Below are 19,230 nucleotides of genomic sequence, written 5' to 3'. Positions count from 1 at the left end.
GGAGCCGACGTGGATGTCCCTCTTACGCGATGGCTCTGCGATAACACACGTTCAATACAGCCTCTGCTGCTGGGAACGGTGGAAACGGATACCTGCCGTGGCCCGAGAGCTGGGAGATTAAGTTCTGAGCTGCCGCCATTTGGACCAAAGCCTTTATCTGTTCGCGGTCCTTGAGGAGCAAGTTGCACAGGTGCAGCTAGATATCTATGGCTCTTTGTTTGGTCTAATCCCACACAATTTAAAGCCAATGCTCAGCGCCGGCACCTTTAAGCTGATTCCGTGACACCTAAGGGGCCTGGGCACTGAAAGCAAAACTCAGCTGCCTTTGTGAAATGTGATTTGGCTAATTGATTCTGGAGTGGCCGGTCTGGAGTGCCTGCAGGGGAAAAACAGCACAGGGATGGACGATGATGGATGTTGAGGTTGGTTCTTTTCTACGTAGCTGTACAGGTGTGGAAATGAACCTGTTTCTACTCAGGCTCTGTCCTTTCAGGTGCGCCATGCTAAATGCGGAGTACAGATGCTTAAACTCAAATCATTAGGAAAATAAACAGAGGGCCGAAGCTACAGAGCATGTAATGCTTTTACAGATGGGGTGAGAACTTCTCCCTCTCCGCTCTGCCCGGCGACAGCTGGGAGCTTGTCCGGCGCTCTGACACAGGTATGGAGCCAATCTGAGGGCCAGCAGGGTTTTAACCCCAATCTTCTCCCGGCCGGCTCACAGGCTGGCACACAGCTGCGCCTCTCATTGATCTGCACTCGGATGGCTGGCTGGAGGGAGATAGATTGGAGGGGAAATGGCTTAATTGTCTGCGCTCTCACTGCTGGAATGCAAATAGCCCTCCACTACTGGCCTCTGCTGTGAAAAAAAGAAAGCAAAGTCCCGCTTACTTTGGTGAGACGTTAAAAACAACTGAAGCACGATACGGAGTCACATCCGCAGTGCTTCTCTTCGGACGTGCCAGACAGGAAGTTCCCATGAAACAAACACTCCTTGATTTGTTTACGATCGTAAAGATGGAGTCTCAGTTTTAGAAAACAACCTGAACCATGATTCAAGTCGAGTTCAGTTTTATTCTGCGGTTGAAATAAAGGCTGAAGGTGAGAGAAGAAAGAGTTAAACGCCGAGGCGAAGGCAGCCTGCCTGGCTTTGATCTCAGCCTCAGGTAGCTCTTTCACAGCCATCAATCTTGGCCAGGAACTGACGGGAGGCGGCTTCCTCTGAGAACAGGCTTGCTCAGACCGAGACTGTCTCTTCGCCTGGACAGATCAGTGGAACAACACGTCAGACGTCAGCAGAGGACTGCAGGACGACAGCGCCTGAACGGGGTGACCCGCCTGCTGCTCCACCGCACGGACCAAACAGTTCGGACCTCCTGCTTCACGCCAAGTCGCAGTTTAGAAGTTATTAAGTCGGCGTGGTGACATAAGGCTGGGTGGGAGCAGAGAGGGCGTGTTTGAAGTTCAAAGATTAAATGAGTGCGTCTCCGAGGCTTTGATGTTTCTTGGCAGGCTTCAGGCAGCCTCTGACAATCTGCTGATCTGGAATCGGCCCGTTCTCAATCCGCGGCTCGTCCTGGCCCCAGTTGTCTTGCCCTCCAGTGACAAACACTTTAAAAATGACAGGGTTGAACTACCTGAAGCACCGCAGCGAAACGTCACCGCCGAGCCAGGGTCATGGGAGCGAGCCCAGATTGTCTTTCAGACCGGCTCTCGGGTTCTTCTAGATGTACTGAATGATAACCGGCTGTGTGTGACAGAAGACATTATTAACAAACCTACAGGAAATTAACACGGCTACGGTTTGTCCACCATCAGCGGAGATTTATGGCCTTCCCAGACTCATTGTTTTGATTTTCAGGCTGACAGCTTTAGATTTGTGTCCCTCCCACTGCTGCTTTCAGATGCTGTAGGCAGCAGTTTTCAGCCAATAGGCTTCCTCGGCTGGCTGCACCCTGTCTGTACAACCCTGAGCAATTATATATGAAAAAAACAATCAATAGGACAGGACAATTACATTTATTTACACTTGTTCTTAGTCCAAAGATGTTTTTTTTTTTTTTTTTTTTTGCATCAGGTAGAAACACATTTGGAGCTTCCATCAATCCATAAAAGGCTGAATGAGATGTGTGGAAATTCGGAAAATTTGAATTTGTCAGTCTTTTCCAGGTTCTTCATTGTATAATTAGATGAACTCAGCTTATATGAGAAAATCCACCAACTTTAATTATTCTTTTACGATTTCAGATTATATCCTGATGTAAACAAAGAAAAATCCAGAGAACGCGAAGGAGGGTTTGATATGATATTGATATGGAAATGTTTTCTTCTCTCGGGGCGGTCATCTGATAGGCAGCGTGGTGGAAGCCGGGCGCCGCCGGGGCCTTTGTGTCTCATTGTAGGTCAGAATGGAACTTAACACTTGGCAGAGCCGGGGCTCGTCGCCAGGAGCTGAACTTGATCCCGGCAGGTTGTTCCCAGTGAAGAAAGCTCTTTGACCTCACTGTCAGAGCTCCGCACGGGGTCAATATTTGTTTCCGATAAGACGGGCATCCCGTCATAAGTGCTTCAGATATGCTGGAAACTTGTTTTGACACGTTTTGTCTCTTTTCAGTAATTCTCTCAGGACCCTCTCTCGGTGGAACTCTTTGATGAGCCACGCTGCTGCTGCCTGGCAGATATCTGCCCGTTATGGTTCGTGGTCCCCATCACGTCTGGCATGTCCAACTGATGCCTGTCACACACACACACTCACACACACTCACTCACACACACTGCTGCCCTGCAGACCACAAAAGGGGTTCACGTTACCAGGAGAGCAGGTAACTTCAGCTGGATAATCCATGGACCTGGTAAACCGGTCTTTAACGGAACCGAGTGTGGAAGCCTGCGTGGCCGTGTGTGTTGGCCGGGTGTGCGTCTCTGACTCCTCATGTGGACAAATCAATGGTCAGGATCTCAAGAGGGAGAAAACAAACAGACTATATGTGCAGATATATTTAAATGCACCTTTCCTGCTTATGTTGTGTTCTCATCTAAACGTCTGCAGCCTGTTCAACCTGTGTTTCCAGACACTTTATAGGGTTTGTAATTCTATTTTTTACTTTCCACAAAACAATTATGGCCTCCTGGAGATACACTCTGTGCAGTGTTTACACTTTTTTATTCTCAAAGGCACACAGTGAGTAGTTTATTTATTTATGTAGGCAGAGCTGGCATGCGTCCTCAGATGTCTCTTTACTGGCTGCTAACGGACAGTGAGCAGACCCAGCGCCCTGGCAGCATGTGCTGCCACTCCCTCTGCTGTTTGTGACCTCGGTTCAACTCGTGTGTGCCATCACAGCCAGCCGGCCATGCAGGATTCCCACACGGAGACATCACCCGGCCTCTGGCCGCTCCTGCAGCCGCTGCCACCCTCGCGTCGCCTGGATGATCCATGGCAGCCTGCAAGCTTTTGTTGTGCCATGCCCGCCTCCCCGCGCGGTACCCGGGGCAAGATTTACAGCGGAAAAATATAGTATATCTTTCCCCCCATGTTGAGCCGAGGAGTCTGGAATGTGTGTTTGGGCAGGATTTTGCGAGGAGTGAGAAAAAACAACAGAGCTGTAAACACCGAGGGTAGACCCAGACTGGCTTCTTTGTTCCAGATGTGGAGCAGGCGTGTGCTCCAGCACAGCTCCGGCCAAGTCCCGAGCTGCAGCGCAGCACAGTGCCACCGCTGTCCTCCGTCCTCCCGCCTGTCCATCAGCTGCAGCCGCACAGCGCGCTCACTGACCGGTGCGTCCTGGGGCGCGCGCAAAGGCGCGATCGGTTCCAAATGCGCATCTGAGCCGCAGTTCTGGAGAATCAGGGGAACAAAAAAACTATAATAATAACAGCGTGTGATGTGTAAGCTCGGGACCCCCGTTTGTATACCTGGATGAGACACGGACCTCAGGTTGCACCGGGGCGGCCTGCGCGCGCTCTGGCGCGTCACGGATAGCGGATTTTTATTTGCCGCCACATTTCAACCAATCAGTTGAAAGAGTTGGAGTCTCTCTCCGTCGGCGGCAGCGGGCGATGCTGCTGTCATCCGCTGTCTGGCAACAATTACGCCAAATGATGAATTCAGCGCTGAGGCCAGCAGAACGCGCGCACTCCTGCGTTTCCCACGCACACTGCAGTGCGCCCTTTCCCTCTTCTCTTATTAGTTTTATTGATCTGTTTACTTTTGTCTGTCCGCGTTGCCTCACCAGCTCGCTCTAATTTTCCGCTTCTCTTCTTTTTATTTGTGTGACACGAATACGTGACTAAACATCTGGTTAATCTGGCCCGGTTTACTGTAGCTTTAACTGTCCCGTAAAACGCGTGATAAACGTGAACCTTTGTGGAAAACGAAGAAAATCACACGATCTAAATAAAGATTTCAAACAGAGATAATAAATCATATCTTCTTCTTCTCTTAGAGTCAAGAAAAAATGCATACAGACTTTCTTCACACTCTTAAAAAAATTATTTAACCTTTATTCAAATGGTCATACTTGAAAAGATCAACATATTAAAACATTTTAAATGAATTTAAAATAATATGGAAATGTTCAAGAAAACAAGACCATTTTGCATTTGCAAAGAAATTCAGCCATTCAGATGCATTTCATCATTTAAATGAAAAAAAAACCTTTTAAAAACCACTTCCGCTGTTTTAAATATTAGCTTCCAAAAGTTGTCAGACACTTAGATAAACCAATCGCCTGTCTGTGTAATTATAGGTAACATTTCTTACAAATAATTCATGCTGCACTCCCCAATAAATCAGTCAGTGTAATCTTTCTAAGGGTGCACAGTGGAAGTAGAGCTAAATTATTAGAAAAGCACATGTTCTGAAATCATCCTTCAAACAGGCGTCAGTTCGGAGTGCCTGTAAACATCAGGTCTGCATGTGCCAAGAAGCTGAGTGCTGCTGATCACGTGACTCCGGTGAACTCTGGGGGCCCTGGAGATGCTGCCGGCACAGGCACAGCCCAGCCCGGCAACATGGCTGCACTTGAGGAATGAGACTGGGGCCTTGCAGATACGAGTGTTCCCGTGAAGGCGCCCGGAGGAGAGATTAGGCCGCTCATCCTCTGCGCCGCTCCGGCTCCTCCTCGTGCTCCCTCGCGTCTCCTGGGGCAGAAAACAGTCATAGAAAAATGTAAATCCTATTGTTTGCCTTGGCTTTGTTGATGCGAAAAGCTGGAAGCGCTGCGGCGTTGTGCGGCGGGAGGTGTTTCAGTAAAAAGACAAGTTTTTATTTTGCATGACAACAACCCTGGGAAGCAACAGTAGACGACACACAGCAAACACAAACTCCGACAGCTCCTTCAGTTTTTGTCGGTGTGTGACAGGATCTTCTGGCAGGCTGGTGCTGCTCCTCTCCTGCTGAAACAGGACACGTGGGTCTCTGTCTGCGTCGGTTCCGTGCTGAGCGTGGCCTGTGATAGTGAATGGTGGCGTCCTCTTCGGGGTGGAGGGCTGTCAGTCTGCGTCCGGCCTCCTCTGGGCTCCAGTCAACACAGAGCTGCTTGTCCGACATGACGTGCCAGTGGGGAAGATCACAGCCGCGGCAGTTGACTGGGAATGTGCGTTTGGTTCGAACACAAAGAATGCTGTCACTCTGCGTCAGAGCGGCGTGATGGACATGCTCGACATGTGTGTGTGTGTGTGTGTGTGTGTGTGTGTGTGAGAAAGAGAGAGAGAGAGAAAGTGAGAGAGAGCACACCTATGCCAAACACACCTCTGCAGATGTGTACTGGTACGCAGTGTGCAACAAAAAGACGCCAGTAAGTCTGGGCCGCATTCAGGAGGGTGACTGTTTTTAACATCATCCCTTTGCTGGTATTAATCGTGCCACGATGAGGACCCATCCCTGCTCTGTGACTGCAGGGCTCGCCTTTGTTCTCCACCGCTATTCCAGACGTAATTACAAGCCTAGAAGAGTCTCCTCACCCTGCTTTCTCCTGCCCTCGGTGCCTCGTGCGGCTCCTCTGCCTCCACCTTTAACCCTGACTCATGTCCAGGACCCACACCTCTGCTCCGAGTCGCTCACCGGCCTCCAGCGCTCCCAAAACTGGCTTCTGTTGCATTCAGGAAGTCAAACTGTGCTGCCAGGGTCACCACATTTCAGATAGTGTCCAAATGCATCAGAGGAAGGGTTTTTCTCAGTTTGGGAGAATGAAGTGCCCTCACAGAGTTTTACCCACAATGCCCCTCTGCAGCTCTTACACCTCAGACACTCTCTCTCACCTGACTTATGAATGTTTTCAACCTGGGAAGTTTTTGATAGCCTGAAAGGTTTGATTCTAGTTATTTATAACTGTGACACACTTAGGGTTAATCCTTTGTTTTAATCAGTTTTATTACATCCTCAAAATGTTAAATAATTTGAGAGAAAGAAGACATCTTCTCTTTGTGTTTTTATCAAATACAAAGTCAAAGTCATCAGATCAATTACTTAATTCAGAATAAACCAATCCAAAATAAAAAAAACACCATGTAACCACACTTGTTCCATTTAAAATTTGGAAAAGAGAAAAAAAAAAGTCGGGAAAAGGCAGCACCCTGATCCCCAGACTCCTCCCGCTGCTCTGCCTCCACCCTCCACCCCCCACTTCACTCAAACCACTGCTTACAAACTGAAAATGTTGCAGTGAATTAATAGGCCAAGCCGCAGTGCTGCAGACTGAAGTGATATAATTCCCACAGCTGTGGAGAATAACGTGTGAATCACAAACATGCTCCCACTCTATATATATAGATCTATATTTTTGTTGTCCCTGGATCTTTGCTGTGATAATAATCTGTGGCTTTGCTGGAGCTGGCTGGCTGAGGCCTGTGGGAGAGTCGGGAAGCGGTCCAGCCCCCAGCAGGCCTTTAATGCCGCCGGATTCCCAGTAGCTGCAGACGGGGAAGGACATGACCAAAATGACGGGGTTGGACAGCAGCTCAGCGCCGCGCTCAAGCCACCAAACACTGTTCAGAATGTGACTGCAGTACAGTGCAGGATCTCACTGCAGAGGGGAGTCAAACACGCCGTCCCAGAGCCGGGGCTGCTCCAGACTGAACCTGCAGGCTGGGGCAGGGAGCAGGGATTCTGTTTCAGCCTGTGGCCTCCTGCGTCTCCTCGCTCCCACATTATTCTCACATGCACCTTGTGCATTTTGCTGACTCTGCAGAATTCTGCCCAGAAAGAACCACCAGAAAGGTTCTTATTTACCAACGTGACCTTCTGGTTAGGAATGATGACTGAAGTGTGTGGTTTCATATTTTAGCCCTACATAAAACCAAAATCTGTCCCTTCAGTGAGACTTTATGATCTTTGGGGTCATTCATTTTCCTTTCACGTGAATAAATTTAATATTTACTTTCATAGTAACCCTATAGAAAATAGGCCGTGAATGGTATTTTACACGTGCTCTAATTATAGAAACATAATCAGACACACCTCATTAATTCCTCTATTGTTCAAAAAATTATATGTGGGATATTTATTTTAGCATTATTGTATTAGTGTTAAACCTTGCAGCACTCCTTAACTATTGTTAAAAAAAATTAAGACCTTCTAAATGATGCTATAAGCTCTTCCTCATGTGTCAGTTAAATGTTTTTTTTTTATAATACAAGCAGTGTGGAGTTCTTGTTGCAAAATAAAAGAAAATACATTTTCAGTATCACAAATGGCTTCTCAGATACTGGAGATGTCATTATCTGACAACATGTTTGAAATCAGGAACTAATCAGCAATTCTATAAAAAAAAAATTAAACATTTAATCAATTGGAATTATCTAACAAATTAAATGTAATGTTTCCCATTTTCAGTACTTTTCAGACCCATTAATAGAATAGAATAGAATTTATTAATTCCAGAGGTAAATTCTTTAAATCTAACCTTGTTTAACTAACAATTATATATTTTATTTCTATTGCATGTACAATCGAATTTATTGTGTAGCGTTATCATTATTTTACTATTATAATTATTGATTTCTTTGTTGAAAGCGCGTAAAGTATTTATGGGTTATCTACTGTATAATTAACGTTAACATTTGCACATGTCCTGCATTTTTTAACAGTTTCATTAGAGTACTAGTAAATATCAGGCATTTTAATTTTATTTTTTTCTTTATTATTATGTATCAGGGTATTTCTGATTTTTTGTTGTTGTTGTTGTTGTTGTTGCATGTGCTGTTATTGATCCCCTGCTGTGCGTGTGTGTGTGTGTGTGTGAGGAGGAGGAGGAGGCGACCTGCGGCCGCAGATCCGCGTCCTGGATCACATGCTAATGAAGGTAATGGCGGAGCTCCAGTGACAGCCGGCTGCTGCAGACCAATCACAGCCCTCAGACGGAAGGCAGTGTGTTGGAGGCTCTGCAGGCAGGAGGTGTCTCAACAACCATGTCAGCTCCTCTGTTGTTGGAACCAAGGATCCCTTTTCGCTTCTGTTTGCCTCCCAAACTTTAGTGAACATGCACGCTGCAGCGCGTCGCCGAGGGGAGATGTTCTTCGTGGATTTAAGAGTGGATTTGTTGCAGGTTCTGGACTCATGAAAGCCTCTTCAGAGCGACGGGTTTATGGACTCTCCTAATGATGTCTGTGGGTTTCATGCCTGACAGTCTGAATGCTTCAGATCCATCCAAATCGGCCTTTCTGGAGTTCGGCCACGCGCACGCGGCGCACCAGCAGCACTCCCCCGGACTCTCCCACATTTACCCCGTGCACGGCTTGCACGCTGGCGGGCATCCCCAGCACGACGGTCCCTTTCCCGGCAACGCGTCGTACGGCCGCCCTCTGGGCTACGCGTACCCGGGCGCAGTGAGCGCGCACCCGCCGTCTGCGTACATGTCCTACCAGCACAGCAATCACAGCAGCAGCAGCAGCAGCGGCGGCGGCGGGGCGCACGGCCGGCTGGAGCACGCAGGTAGGTGGCACGGCCAAGCGGGGCAACACTGAAAGGCTCGTGAATTACTGGAGAGCGAGGGAAACTGCGCGTTTTAAAATGAGCCGTGTTCATTTCTTTCTTATGTGCCTGATAAAGGAGTGACTTTAACCTTTGCGTGCAGCAGGGACTCTGTCGTGGCCGTTACTTTTTACGCATTCAGAGCACACGGCTCCATTAGTTTTATGGAGGATAATTTTCTGTGGGTAAATGTAATTACGGCCTGTGCGGCCTGGGCCTACCCAGGAACTCCTTCACACAAAACCTGTCGTTAATGCAGATTACCACAACAACCGGCGCTGGACCGTCTCTGCTGAAAGCAACCACAAATGTCGTGATCAAAATGTGAATGTAATATAATCCAGAATCCTCTCAGCTGTTGTTACAGCGATGTAAACAAGCACACAAATATATTTCAAGGTGGAGCAGTGATGAAATCTGTTACTTTATTTCTCTGCGTCTGTTGTTCTCCTGGCATCTAAAAATATTTCGTCTACTCAACCTGAACTTCGCACTTCTCTGACTGTTACTGTCTGTCTTGAGGAACAGCCTGAAGATGCAAAGCCATCAATCAGAATCCTTAAACCCTGTCCGTGTTGTTTCATCCCAAGATCGCGACCAGTCCACGGTGATTGAAAACCGGGATATTCGCTTGAATGGCAAAGGGAAGAAGATCCGGAAGCCTCGGACCATCTACTCCAGCCTGCAGCTGCAGGCGCTGCACCAGCGCTTCCAGCAGACCCAGTACCTGGCCCTGCCGGAGCGCGCGGACCTGGCCGCCAAGCTCGGCCTCACGCAGACGCAGGTGGGCCTTTAGCGCGCCGAGATCGTAAAACACTCACACTTATCTCGCTGGGCTTGTAAAAATAAAATAGAAATAAAATAAATCACATCCTCCCAGCCTGACATTTACACGTGCGTCAGTGAAAGACTCGTTTGAAGTGTTTTATTCTCATATTTTATTGCGTCTCGAATGGATTTAGGGTGAAGAGGTCGAAGGGAAACGCAGTAAAGGATGGCGCTTTAGATCAGCCGTGGCTGCAGCGGAAGCTTCTTATTTGCTGCATTATCGCGGATCACGAATGAAAAGAAAATGCGTGAGCCAATCCCTTAATGCGCGCGCCCCCTTATTTACTGTACTTCACTCCGGCTTCACATTTCCTTTGTCAGCTGGGGTCCTTGAAGTGGTCCACAGAATCCAGCATGACCGCAGCAAAGACTAAAACACTTGATATTCCCAATCTCATGTGCGCGCGTCCAAAACAGACGCACGCGCGCACATTTGGCAGACAAAAGGCAGGTGAATATTTCTGTCACCTGATGGTTGCAGACGAGCCTCTCCGGTGTCACTTTTGGTTTTCTAAGTCATAATTATCTCAGTCGTTACATTTTAAAAAAATAAGAGGTAAACAATGAAATCAATTCACCCTGTCAGCTCAATTGCAGCTCCAGCATCAACCCTTAATCCCTCCGCGTTTTTCCTGAGTAATTATCTCCCAGTCAGCCTGGTTTTCGCTTAATAATTTATATAGAGCTTCACATCATTGTTCTCCACTCAGAAATGCCGCTGAACCTATACCGCAGTGCGGTGTGTGTGTGTGTGTTTTTGTTTCCCAGTCCTCTCGGTCTCAGATCAGCGCTTCCACATCCACGCTCCGCTGGACTTATAAAACTGCAAACAATGGGAGAGATCAGCTGTGATGGCTCACAAACTCCGCTCAGCCGCGGAGATGAATGGCTATCGTGCTCCGAGAGTAATCCTGGGATTTAGAAAAACAACAGCCAGAGATGACTTGAGGAGGATTTCACTCATTTACTCTCCAAAATATCAATTTCTCGGGGATTTAAATTAACAACGTGGAAAGTCTAATTTACGTCTGTGTGATGATTAAAAGATTTTCCTGTATTACGTCTGAATGCTGACATTTAAAGAAAAATGTTCTTTCTCCTCTCGCTTTTAGGTGAAAATATGGTTTCAAAACAAACGCTCCAAATATAAAAAGATCATGAAGCATGGCAGCGGGCCGGAGGGAGACCACGTCCACAGCACGAGCTCCATCTCCCCCTGCTCCCCGGCCTTGCCCCAGCTCTGGGAGGTGTCCATGGCGAACAAAGGGGCGCCGGTGCACGCGTCCAACTACATGAACAGTTTCGGCCATTGGTACCCGAACCACCACCCGCACCAGGACGCGCTGCCCAGGCCGCAGATGATGTGAGCGCGCGCCGCTCGGCCTGTGCGCAGCGCACTGCCAGAACTGAACTCTGATCAAGTCCGAGATAAACAGACCTCGTTCGAGTCCACACGTGCTCTGTGTGCATTTTTCAACACACTGCAACCTCAGAATCATTTTATTGAGATGCGCGACGCTGTTGCACTAAGACGCAGATCTCTGTGTGCAGTTCACCAAAAAACTCTTCTAGGGAGGATTTCTCTTCATCGGAGAAAAGTTTTTAGTGCATGGTTCAACTGCTCTGAGCGTGATTGAGATTAGTCGATTAATTCACATCATAGTTTTACGGAAAACACGCGGTCGTTTGATTTGTTTTTTAAAAAAAAGGTCTCTTCTACTGGCTTTTTGTGAATAAGCTCTTTATTTCTAGATTAAATAAAATTTCTATATTGACTTGTTGTAATGTCTTGACTCTGGTTTGACTGAGAAAATCAACTCATTTGGTTAAAAAAAGATTTTAAAATCGAAATAGCGGCTGAAAAGCTACGTCCTTCTTTTTTTAGTGTTTCCTAGAAAAATTAGTTCAAATTCAACCTTCACTGCCTTGGAGGACATATTCTCTGTCTAGATGGGTGGAATAAATGTACGACTGTGCCAACTTTACGCACGGCGTTTCGGCGCAAGTTTTACGCACAGGAAGAATATTGGCAGCACGAAACTTGAAATTTTAATTTTAAAGTCTGCTTTACATCCAGAACACAGAGACATTTTTAAAAAGGAGACATACTTTTCAGCTTTCACTATTTTTATTTTGATGAAAGGATCTTTTTTGTCGGTTTCCTTTTGGGACTCGTGACATGAGGACAGACAACATTCCCTCCTCTTTTACAAGTTCAAACAAAAAACATAATAAAAGTGATAAATGGCTGTGAAATCCATTGAACAGGGACTTGTGCTGATTTATCGTTGTTTGTCCTGAATTGCTCATTTTGATACTTATCCTGTTCAAACACAGTTGTTAACAGTTTGGCTCAATCTGCGCCGAAAGCTCTTGATTAGGACAGTTCTCTGATTAATGAAGCTGCACAGAAACATCCAGAGTCACCCTGTTGTCTCAGCTGCGCGGTAAAAAAAAAAAAAAAACAAAAAAAAAACATCTCATATCATCTACCCACAAAGTGATTTTATAAAACAACAAATCATACCTGGAGCTTTGCTGCAGATATTTGTCCTGATGGATTCACTTTAAAACTCTGCCAAAAGGGTCAAAATGTCACTTTGTGAAAGAGTTTTTTTTTTCCATGTTAAAAGTTAAAGTTGGGATTTCTCTAACAGTCCCTCCAGACTGCAGCATGAACTGATGTGAAATCCCTCTTGTGAAAAGTCACCAGAACATTCAGCCATTCATCTCCATTCAGCGCGTCTTACCTGAAGCGCAGCCTTGTTCAGGAGCTCTGCAGCCCTCACTGGTCTTTCTGGGAAGAACAAAGCCACATCACAGCCCTGTGTTTTCACTCCTCCGAGCAGATTTTCTCACATAACGACAAGCATTGTGTTACATTAACGTCTCCTTTATATATATACATATACACCCTCGTGCCCTTTTCCTCATTCTTGATGATTATGTGCCTTGTTAAACATGCGGGCTGAGGGGAGAAGAGGCGCAGCAACGCTGAACCAAGTGACGGGGCATCAGGGAAAATTATAGGCAATTTCACATCTCCAGATTAGAATAATGGCTCGTGGAGTTGGACAGAGAAGAGTAGGACCTTTCAAACGGGGGGCCAATTATCACGCGGGCAGATTGAAGGGAAAGTGAAAAGGCTCCTCGTGTAATAGACAAGCTGAGGGGAGGGATGGGAGGCTGGGAGATGGGTTGAAGGCTCATGATAAAGGCAGGTCTGACTGTATCCGCGCTGCGGATGGCTGGTTATCAGATACGAGGTGTCTGATGGGTTTTAATTGCAGGATAGCAATGAGAGGGAAAATAGCTTGTTATTAAATCCCGCTTGCTTTGAATGGGCGAAAGGCAAAAGCAGGTCTCCAGGGTGATTATTGTTATTAACTTGAGTGATCTGACAACTCGGGTAATTGTGAGCAGCTTCTCTGTTAGAGAGAGTGAACGCATGATTTGGTTTGAACATGGACACACACTTGGAGTATTTTGTAGATCTGCGTTCTGTTCTGGCCTCAGCAGTTGAGGAGCTTCACGGGGACGTGATGAGTGTCCAGTCCAGCCCTGCCCCGGCCCCGGGTCAGCCAGGGTTCACCAGTCCACAGCTGTCAAGGATGCCTTTCTGCCTTCATTTCATCTGCGTTCGCGGTAAAAACGGAGAGCCTGAGTGATCCTAATGCGGCCCGTGGACGGACCCGGAGCTGGGGCCGGGCGTTGGACAGCTGCCGCCAGTCTTTCCGTGCACACATCTCAACATCTGAACCCATATAGCTGCACCCCAGAGGCCCGGGACCCGGCTCTATTCAGGGCGCTGTGATGCCGTGCCACGCAGGATCACATTCAAGTTCAAGAGTTCAGCGCCTCCTCCGCGCCTACTGGCACTTGTTAATGTTCAGGGATGACATCTATGGACCCATCTGACGGCCCACACACACACACACACACACACACACACACACACACACACACACACACACACACACACACACACACACACACACACACACACACACACACCAGTGCGAACACTCGTTTGTCTTCGGCACAAATGTTTCCCCTGACAGCCCCGGCCCAGGGCCACACACGCTGAGGGAGCCGCCGCGGGGGGGCTGCGCGCCCCCGTGATGAGATTTCATTGATATTAAAAGGCAATAGTAATCATGGTCCATTTGTCCAATCAGCACAGCGCGCCGCCGCGACGACAGACGCCGAGGACAACTGGTGTTGAGTTGAGGGCCGCGAGCCACTGGAAACACCGTGACACACTCCACTGTCTGCAGCCAAACCAGAGGGTGTGTGTGAAATCTGGTAAAGTCGAAGAAATCACAGGCTCCAAATGTGACAAAATAGAAAAATCTTTATTTAATCACAACACAGCAACAATAGTGCTGGAGGAATTTCACACGTCTGCCTGGTGGCAGATTCCACTGCTGTCAGTGTGTTACTGAACACTGGAAGAAAGCAGATCACTGAGCTTCATCTTTTAGTTTTGTTCTTTTGTGCATTTTTTAAAAATGTTTTGGTGTGAAAGGAATTCAGTTCTTTCGCCATTTCTTGTTTTAAAGATGTTTTAAAAAGGCTTTTTTTATTAGCTCATATCCAGTGATGTAAAGAACGTTTTGGTCGTTATGTCACCTGATCAAGCATGGCCCATTTTCAATTTCTTCTTTTTTCCAGGATGTCAGCATTGATCAGGTGTCCTCATGGGGGGATTGAAAGATGCTTTTTGTCAAATTGAAAAGTCAAAATATTGTGAACCAGGAGATGAAACTAGACGTTTGTTTTAAAGTAGCAGGAAGAAAAGTTGTGGAAGGGAAAGATACAATGATGAAATCTGATCATTTTGGAAAATAATTAAGTGTTTTTCACTTTTTATTTTCAATTATAATGTATTTTTTGGGGGGGAGATATATTATTTATGATAAATTAACCTAGTTTAAGGCAAAATTAACTATTCTATTGAAAACTGAAAATTTTGAAATGCATTAAATAATTTAAAAAATTAAAACTCATTTTGATGATTAGAATTTTTTTGTTGCAACCTCTCTGTTTATTTCCACTTCTGTTTTGATAGTGTAGTGAGATTCTGAAATATTAAGGAAAGAAAACATCAACGGGGCCAGTATTTAGCACTGATCAATGAACCTGCTGATAGGAAATGGAAATAGATTAAGCAGAGCTGCTCCAGAAATGACTTGGAAACGTTTCCTACCTGTGTGTGCCATTCCAGGAGCAGAATCAAACCATTCTGGTGTATTTTATAACAATTCCCTGCTGATACACGAGAGGAAATGTCCAGTTTGAACGCACCAGGAGAAATATCATCGTGTTGAATATTTGTCTTTTGTGAGACAATTCTAAACTTTTTTTTGAACAAGTTTTTACTTTTTTTCATGAACTTGCTAAGTGTTGAATCGTTACAGCAACCAGCCGGATGGAGTCTTGATTCTTTTCTGTTAAACGGCGGCAAACTGAGCGGCTCCTATAAATACAGATGGCTGGCCTTTACCTTCAGCATTTGGAGGGTTTTCATCACTCTTGCTGCGCGTGCGCGTGGGAGATCCCCCCCCCCCCCCCCCCCCCCCCCTACACACTCATCTGCAAAACCAACCCATCCACCCCCCGCGCGCCATATTCTCTTTATGTCTTCTGGCAGCAGAAAAGTCGTAAAAAGCGACTGACTCCACGGTGTCTGCGCGGCTGTGCGCCATGACGCACTGCGCGCCACCGCTGGAGAAAAACCCGTCGAGGCGCGCGCCTGCTTTGCCTCAGAGATAAAAATATCTTTTCGTGAACTTGTTGAACAAAATCAGACCGAACAGGATCGATTGGAAAAAAAAAAAAGGTCAAATTCCAAAGCGCTGATTTCTCAGCTCGCGCATCCTCGGATGGGGTTTCTTCCGCATCACCTGGCACGAGGTTGTTTTGTTTTTATGGTCCAAACAAACGCTTCCTGAAACCGAGTCAGGCGCGGATCAGAATGGATTTCCACCTCAGACCGATGAGGATCTGCTCTCCGCTCGCGTAACGAGCTCTGATTGACTGATGCGTAAAATAAACTGCTCGATTCCTCCTCCGTCTGCAGGAAAGACCGAGCTACACACCAAACTTGTAATTAACACCTTTATTCGATTGACAGAAGGCAACAAATGGACTAATTACATGGATAAAAAAGTGTTTTTGAAAGCACAGAAGTGCCGTCGCTCCAATATGATAGTGGTTTTGCGTATAGACATATTTACAGCCTTCCACACTTTGTACAAATCCTTTATAAATATGACCTGAGTGTTTTGAGCGCTCTCTACAAACCCACATGCACGATTTGAACGTAGCATGGATCATCCGCACAGTTTTGTCATTATTCGGTTTGTGTTTAGGCTTCTGGTTTAAAAAAAAAAAAAAAAGTTGCATATTCATTTACAAAAGAAGTGAGAAATACAGCTGAAGCGATAAATAATTTAAAAAAAAACACGCCACATGTCCATTAAATATGCTGCCACAAGTGATCAGAAATCCCTCGTGTGCTGTTGAATGAAGAGCCAGTTCTGAAACAATATGGATCATCCAAAAAAAAAAAAAAAGGTTTGTCAGGCCTTCTCCTGGTCCAGTCATTTGCTCTGCAGAGTCACTGAGGAGACCTCGTTTCAGGGGGAAAAAGAAAAAAACTCTAAAGGGGCATTTATCTTTCGCTCTTGAGTCAGTGTTAATAAACGGCTCCCACGCTCTGTTGCGGGACCGGGTGGTGCACGGTGCCCGGGTGCTGTAGGTGGGATCCCTGCTGGTACCAGTGGCTGTTATAATCCTCCAGGTAAGGCGGCGACGAGCTGTGCGTCGGCTGCGGGCCCTGAGGCCTGCTGATCGGGGTGCTCTGCGGGGTGCCGCTGTCCCAGACCGCGGGGGAGGGCGGGGAGTTGCAGGCCATGGAGTCGCTGGCGTTGGGACTGTGCTCCAGGGGAACCTCGCCGTTTTTGTACAGCTTCTTAAACTTGGATCTCCGGTTTTGGAACCAGATCTTGACCTGTGAATAAATTGAATGAAAGCCCACATAATTAAAAATGTAATTCAATAGGCTTTTTTTTTTTTTTTGCTATATCAAATTAGGAAACACCTCCAGCCTTTGTCTGAACTATTTTCATCTAAAACTGTTTAAATACTCCTCCACCGCGTAATTACGCAAAGCGTATAAATATAGCACAATTTGTTGGCCAACTCTGGAGTCACGCGTCCACGTGAATTTTAAAGGAGGACTAGAAGATCCGTGCGGGATCAGGCGGGCTTACCTGCGTCTGCGTGAGGCCGAGCTGCGCCGCCAGCTCCGCTCGCTCGGGCAGAGCCAGGTACTGCGCCTTCTGGAAGCGTCTTTGGAGCGCCGCGAGCTGGTAGCTGGAGTAGATCGTCCGCGGCTTGCGGATCTTTTTTGGCTTTCCGTTCACCATGCGGACCTCGGGCTCTGGCTCTTCTTTGACTGCAAATGAAACCAAAAATAAACACATAAAAATGAGGATTTAGTACAACTACAGGCGGCTTCAAAGCGTGAAACATTACGCACAGAGGAAGGAAAATAAATCCGAGGCCAATGCTGTTATTTCTAAAATTTAGTTAGTATAAAACCGCAGAAAATATTTAAATGGAGCATATAATTTTCGTGTTGGAGTTCAGACAGAGTCTCAGAGTTTGGAGTTATTAGTAAAAACATCACAGTGGCAGAAGAAAAGCCCACATGGACCCATTAAAACAGTGAAATTCACTCAAAACTGAATTTTAGTGAAGTCATCAAATTTAACATGTAGCAAGTCGGTAAAGTGACGGTGTGGATATTAGTGTTTAATTAAACCATCACTGTTTTATGGTCAGTGGTTAATGGGAGCTTCATTCCCGAACAGTTACAGCTGGACATTAACTTAAACAATGAGCACTTTAAATACGTACTAAATCAAACAACAAATTTGATTTTTATGTTTTACATTTAAGGACATCTCTCTTTTCTGAGAAAAATTACTTCCTAAAATTAACTTGTGGAGTAGAAAACGGATCAGGCCGTCAGATATTTCCACGATGCTTCATTTCAGGAGGAATCAGCGCGTTTCAAGAACGAATGAGATCATTTAAATCTGGCACCGAGAGCAGCAGAAGCCTTCTGAACATTTACCTGAGCCCGGAGGAGAGGCCTGCAGGTGGTCTCTGTTGTAATGTCCGTACTGTCTGTAGCTGTTCGTGTAGGGGTATTCGGATTTGGCGGCGTACGCTCCGGCGGCGCCCATTCCGTTCAGATTGAACTGGTGGTGGTAGGAGTTGACGGGCTGGCCGTACGCCTGGCCCTGGTAGTACTCGTGGTGGCCGTGGGCCGCCTGTCCGCTGTAGTAGCCCATGTCCGTGACAGACGACTCCGGCAGCGTGGGGGAGTCCTTGGAGTTGGGATGGCAGCTCATAGATCCGGGGAGGTCGGTCAAAATGCTCGCGATCTTCTTCTCGTACGTCTGTCCGGCGCTCATGGTGAAAAAGAAAGAAAGAAAGAAAGAAAGAAAGTCCTCCTGGTGGATGTTTTTTCTTTTTTGGCGCAGCGAGAAAACCCGAACGACGCGTAATGCGCGCTCTGAGACGCACGCTCTCTACTGAGCCCGTAGTCCACCGAGAGTCTTCCAGCTGCAGAAACTTGCTTGTGGCATTGCTCAGCTCCTGTGACACAGAGTTATAGAGACTCAGGCTGGCTGCTGCCTTCCCATTGGCTCCGCGCGCCCTGCGCGCTCCCCCCTCCTCCTCCTCTCTCACGCGCTCCAGTGGAACCAGCAGCCTTCAGCGCCTCCACACAGCTTCCCTGAGCTTTTTCTTTTTCTTTTTTTTTTTTTTAAGATATGCTTTTACCTGTTCACAGAAGGCATTAAAAACACACACAGGTATATTTATATCTGCTTGTTGAATTAGAGAAGCTGCGTCGTTGCGCCACAAGACAATAGCAGCTTCTCTTAATCCTGCAGCCAGACCGTCTCTCCTGTTTTTATGCAGTGTTTTTCTTAAAACAGCGCCGCAGATCACACTTTATTCAGCGCCCTGAGAGCTTCCCAGGAACCCCCCTCTCCCCCGGAGACTCGCATTGTCATTCAGATCTCACGGCGCACCGAGAACTTTGTCTTCTAGAGATGGAGGAGATAAGCAAAACACCCGTTCGGCTCACACCGCTGGCGGGTGAATTCCTTCACACACACGCACGCACTCACACACTCACACACACACACGGACGCACGCATGTGCATGTGCGTCTGTGCTTGTGTGTGAAAATGCAAATATAATTCAGCACTGTCACGTTTGAGGGCAAATATTTAAACCAAAATCTCACCAAATTAATCTCATTTGCAAAAAGTATTTCTTAAAAAGATGAAGCACGATTTTCTGCTGCATATATTTATAAAAAATTGAAAATGAAACTTAAAACTTTT

At 46.7% G+C, this 19,230-nt stretch overlaps 2 protein-coding genes across 2 annotated transcripts; one reads left to right on the top strand and one right to left on the bottom strand.

The window, feature by feature from the left end:
- Nucleotides 1-4,792: 4,792 nt before the first annotated feature.
- On the top strand, nucleotides 4,793-11,574 carry dlx4b (distal-less homeobox 4b). Its single transcript, XM_030098937.1, has 4 exons — nucleotides 4,793-8,303; nucleotides 8,476-8,932; nucleotides 9,562-9,755; nucleotides 10,912-11,574. Exons 2-4 carry the CDS (start codon nucleotides 8,599-8,601, stop codon nucleotides 11,164-11,166), a joined length of 783 nt encoding a protein of 260 aa, XP_029954797.1. The 5' UTR covers nucleotides 4,793-8,303; nucleotides 8,476-8,598; the 3' UTR covers nucleotides 11,167-11,574.
- Nucleotides 11,575-15,724: 4,150 nt separating this feature from the next.
- On the bottom strand, nucleotides 15,725-18,448 carry dlx3b (distal-less homeobox 3b). Its single transcript, XM_030098346.1, has 3 exons — nucleotides 17,946-18,448; nucleotides 17,077-17,261; nucleotides 15,725-16,814 (listed from the first exon to the last, which is right to left on the bottom strand). Exons 1-3 carry the CDS (start codon nucleotides 18,286-18,288, stop codon nucleotides 16,500-16,502), a joined length of 843 nt encoding a protein of 280 aa, XP_029954206.1. The 5' UTR covers nucleotides 18,289-18,448; the 3' UTR covers nucleotides 15,725-16,499.
- Nucleotides 18,449-19,230: the final 782 nt, after the last annotated feature.

Source organism: Salarias fasciatus, chromosome 8, assembly GCF_902148845.1.
Source record: "Salarias fasciatus chromosome 8, fSalaFa1.1, whole genome shotgun sequence".
Lineage (NCBI taxonomy): Eukaryota > Metazoa > Chordata > Actinopteri > Blenniiformes > Blenniidae > Salarias > Salarias fasciatus.
This window is presented reverse-complemented; position numbering and strand designations above follow the sequence as displayed.

Excerpts from the sequence above, each read along its gene's own strand:
- dlx3b (XM_030098346.1), bottom strand. The coding sequence starts at position 18,288 with ATGAGCGCCGGACAGACGTACGAGAAGAAGATCGCGAGCATTTTGACC. Across the intron at positions 17,262-17,945 it reads GGCCTCTCCTCCGGGCTCAG|TCAAAGAAGAGCCAGAGCCC; the intron begins GTAAATGTTCAG and ends TTTCATTTGCAG. Across the intron at positions 16,815-17,076 it reads TCGGCCTCACGCAGACGCAG|GTCAAGATCTGGTTCCAAAA; the intron begins GTAAGCCCGCCT and ends ATTTATTCACAG.
- dlx4b (XM_030098937.1), top strand. The coding sequence starts at position 8,599 with ATGATGTCTGTGGGTTTCATGCCTGACAGTCTGAATGCTTCAGATCCA. Across the intron at positions 8,933-9,561 it reads CGGCCGGCTGGAGCACGCAG|ATCGCGACCAGTCCACGGTG; the intron begins GTAGGTGGCACG and ends TTTCATCCCAAG. Across the intron at positions 9,756-10,911 it reads TCGGCCTCACGCAGACGCAG|GTGAAAATATGGTTTCAAAA; the intron begins GTGGGCCTTTAG and ends TCTCGCTTTTAG.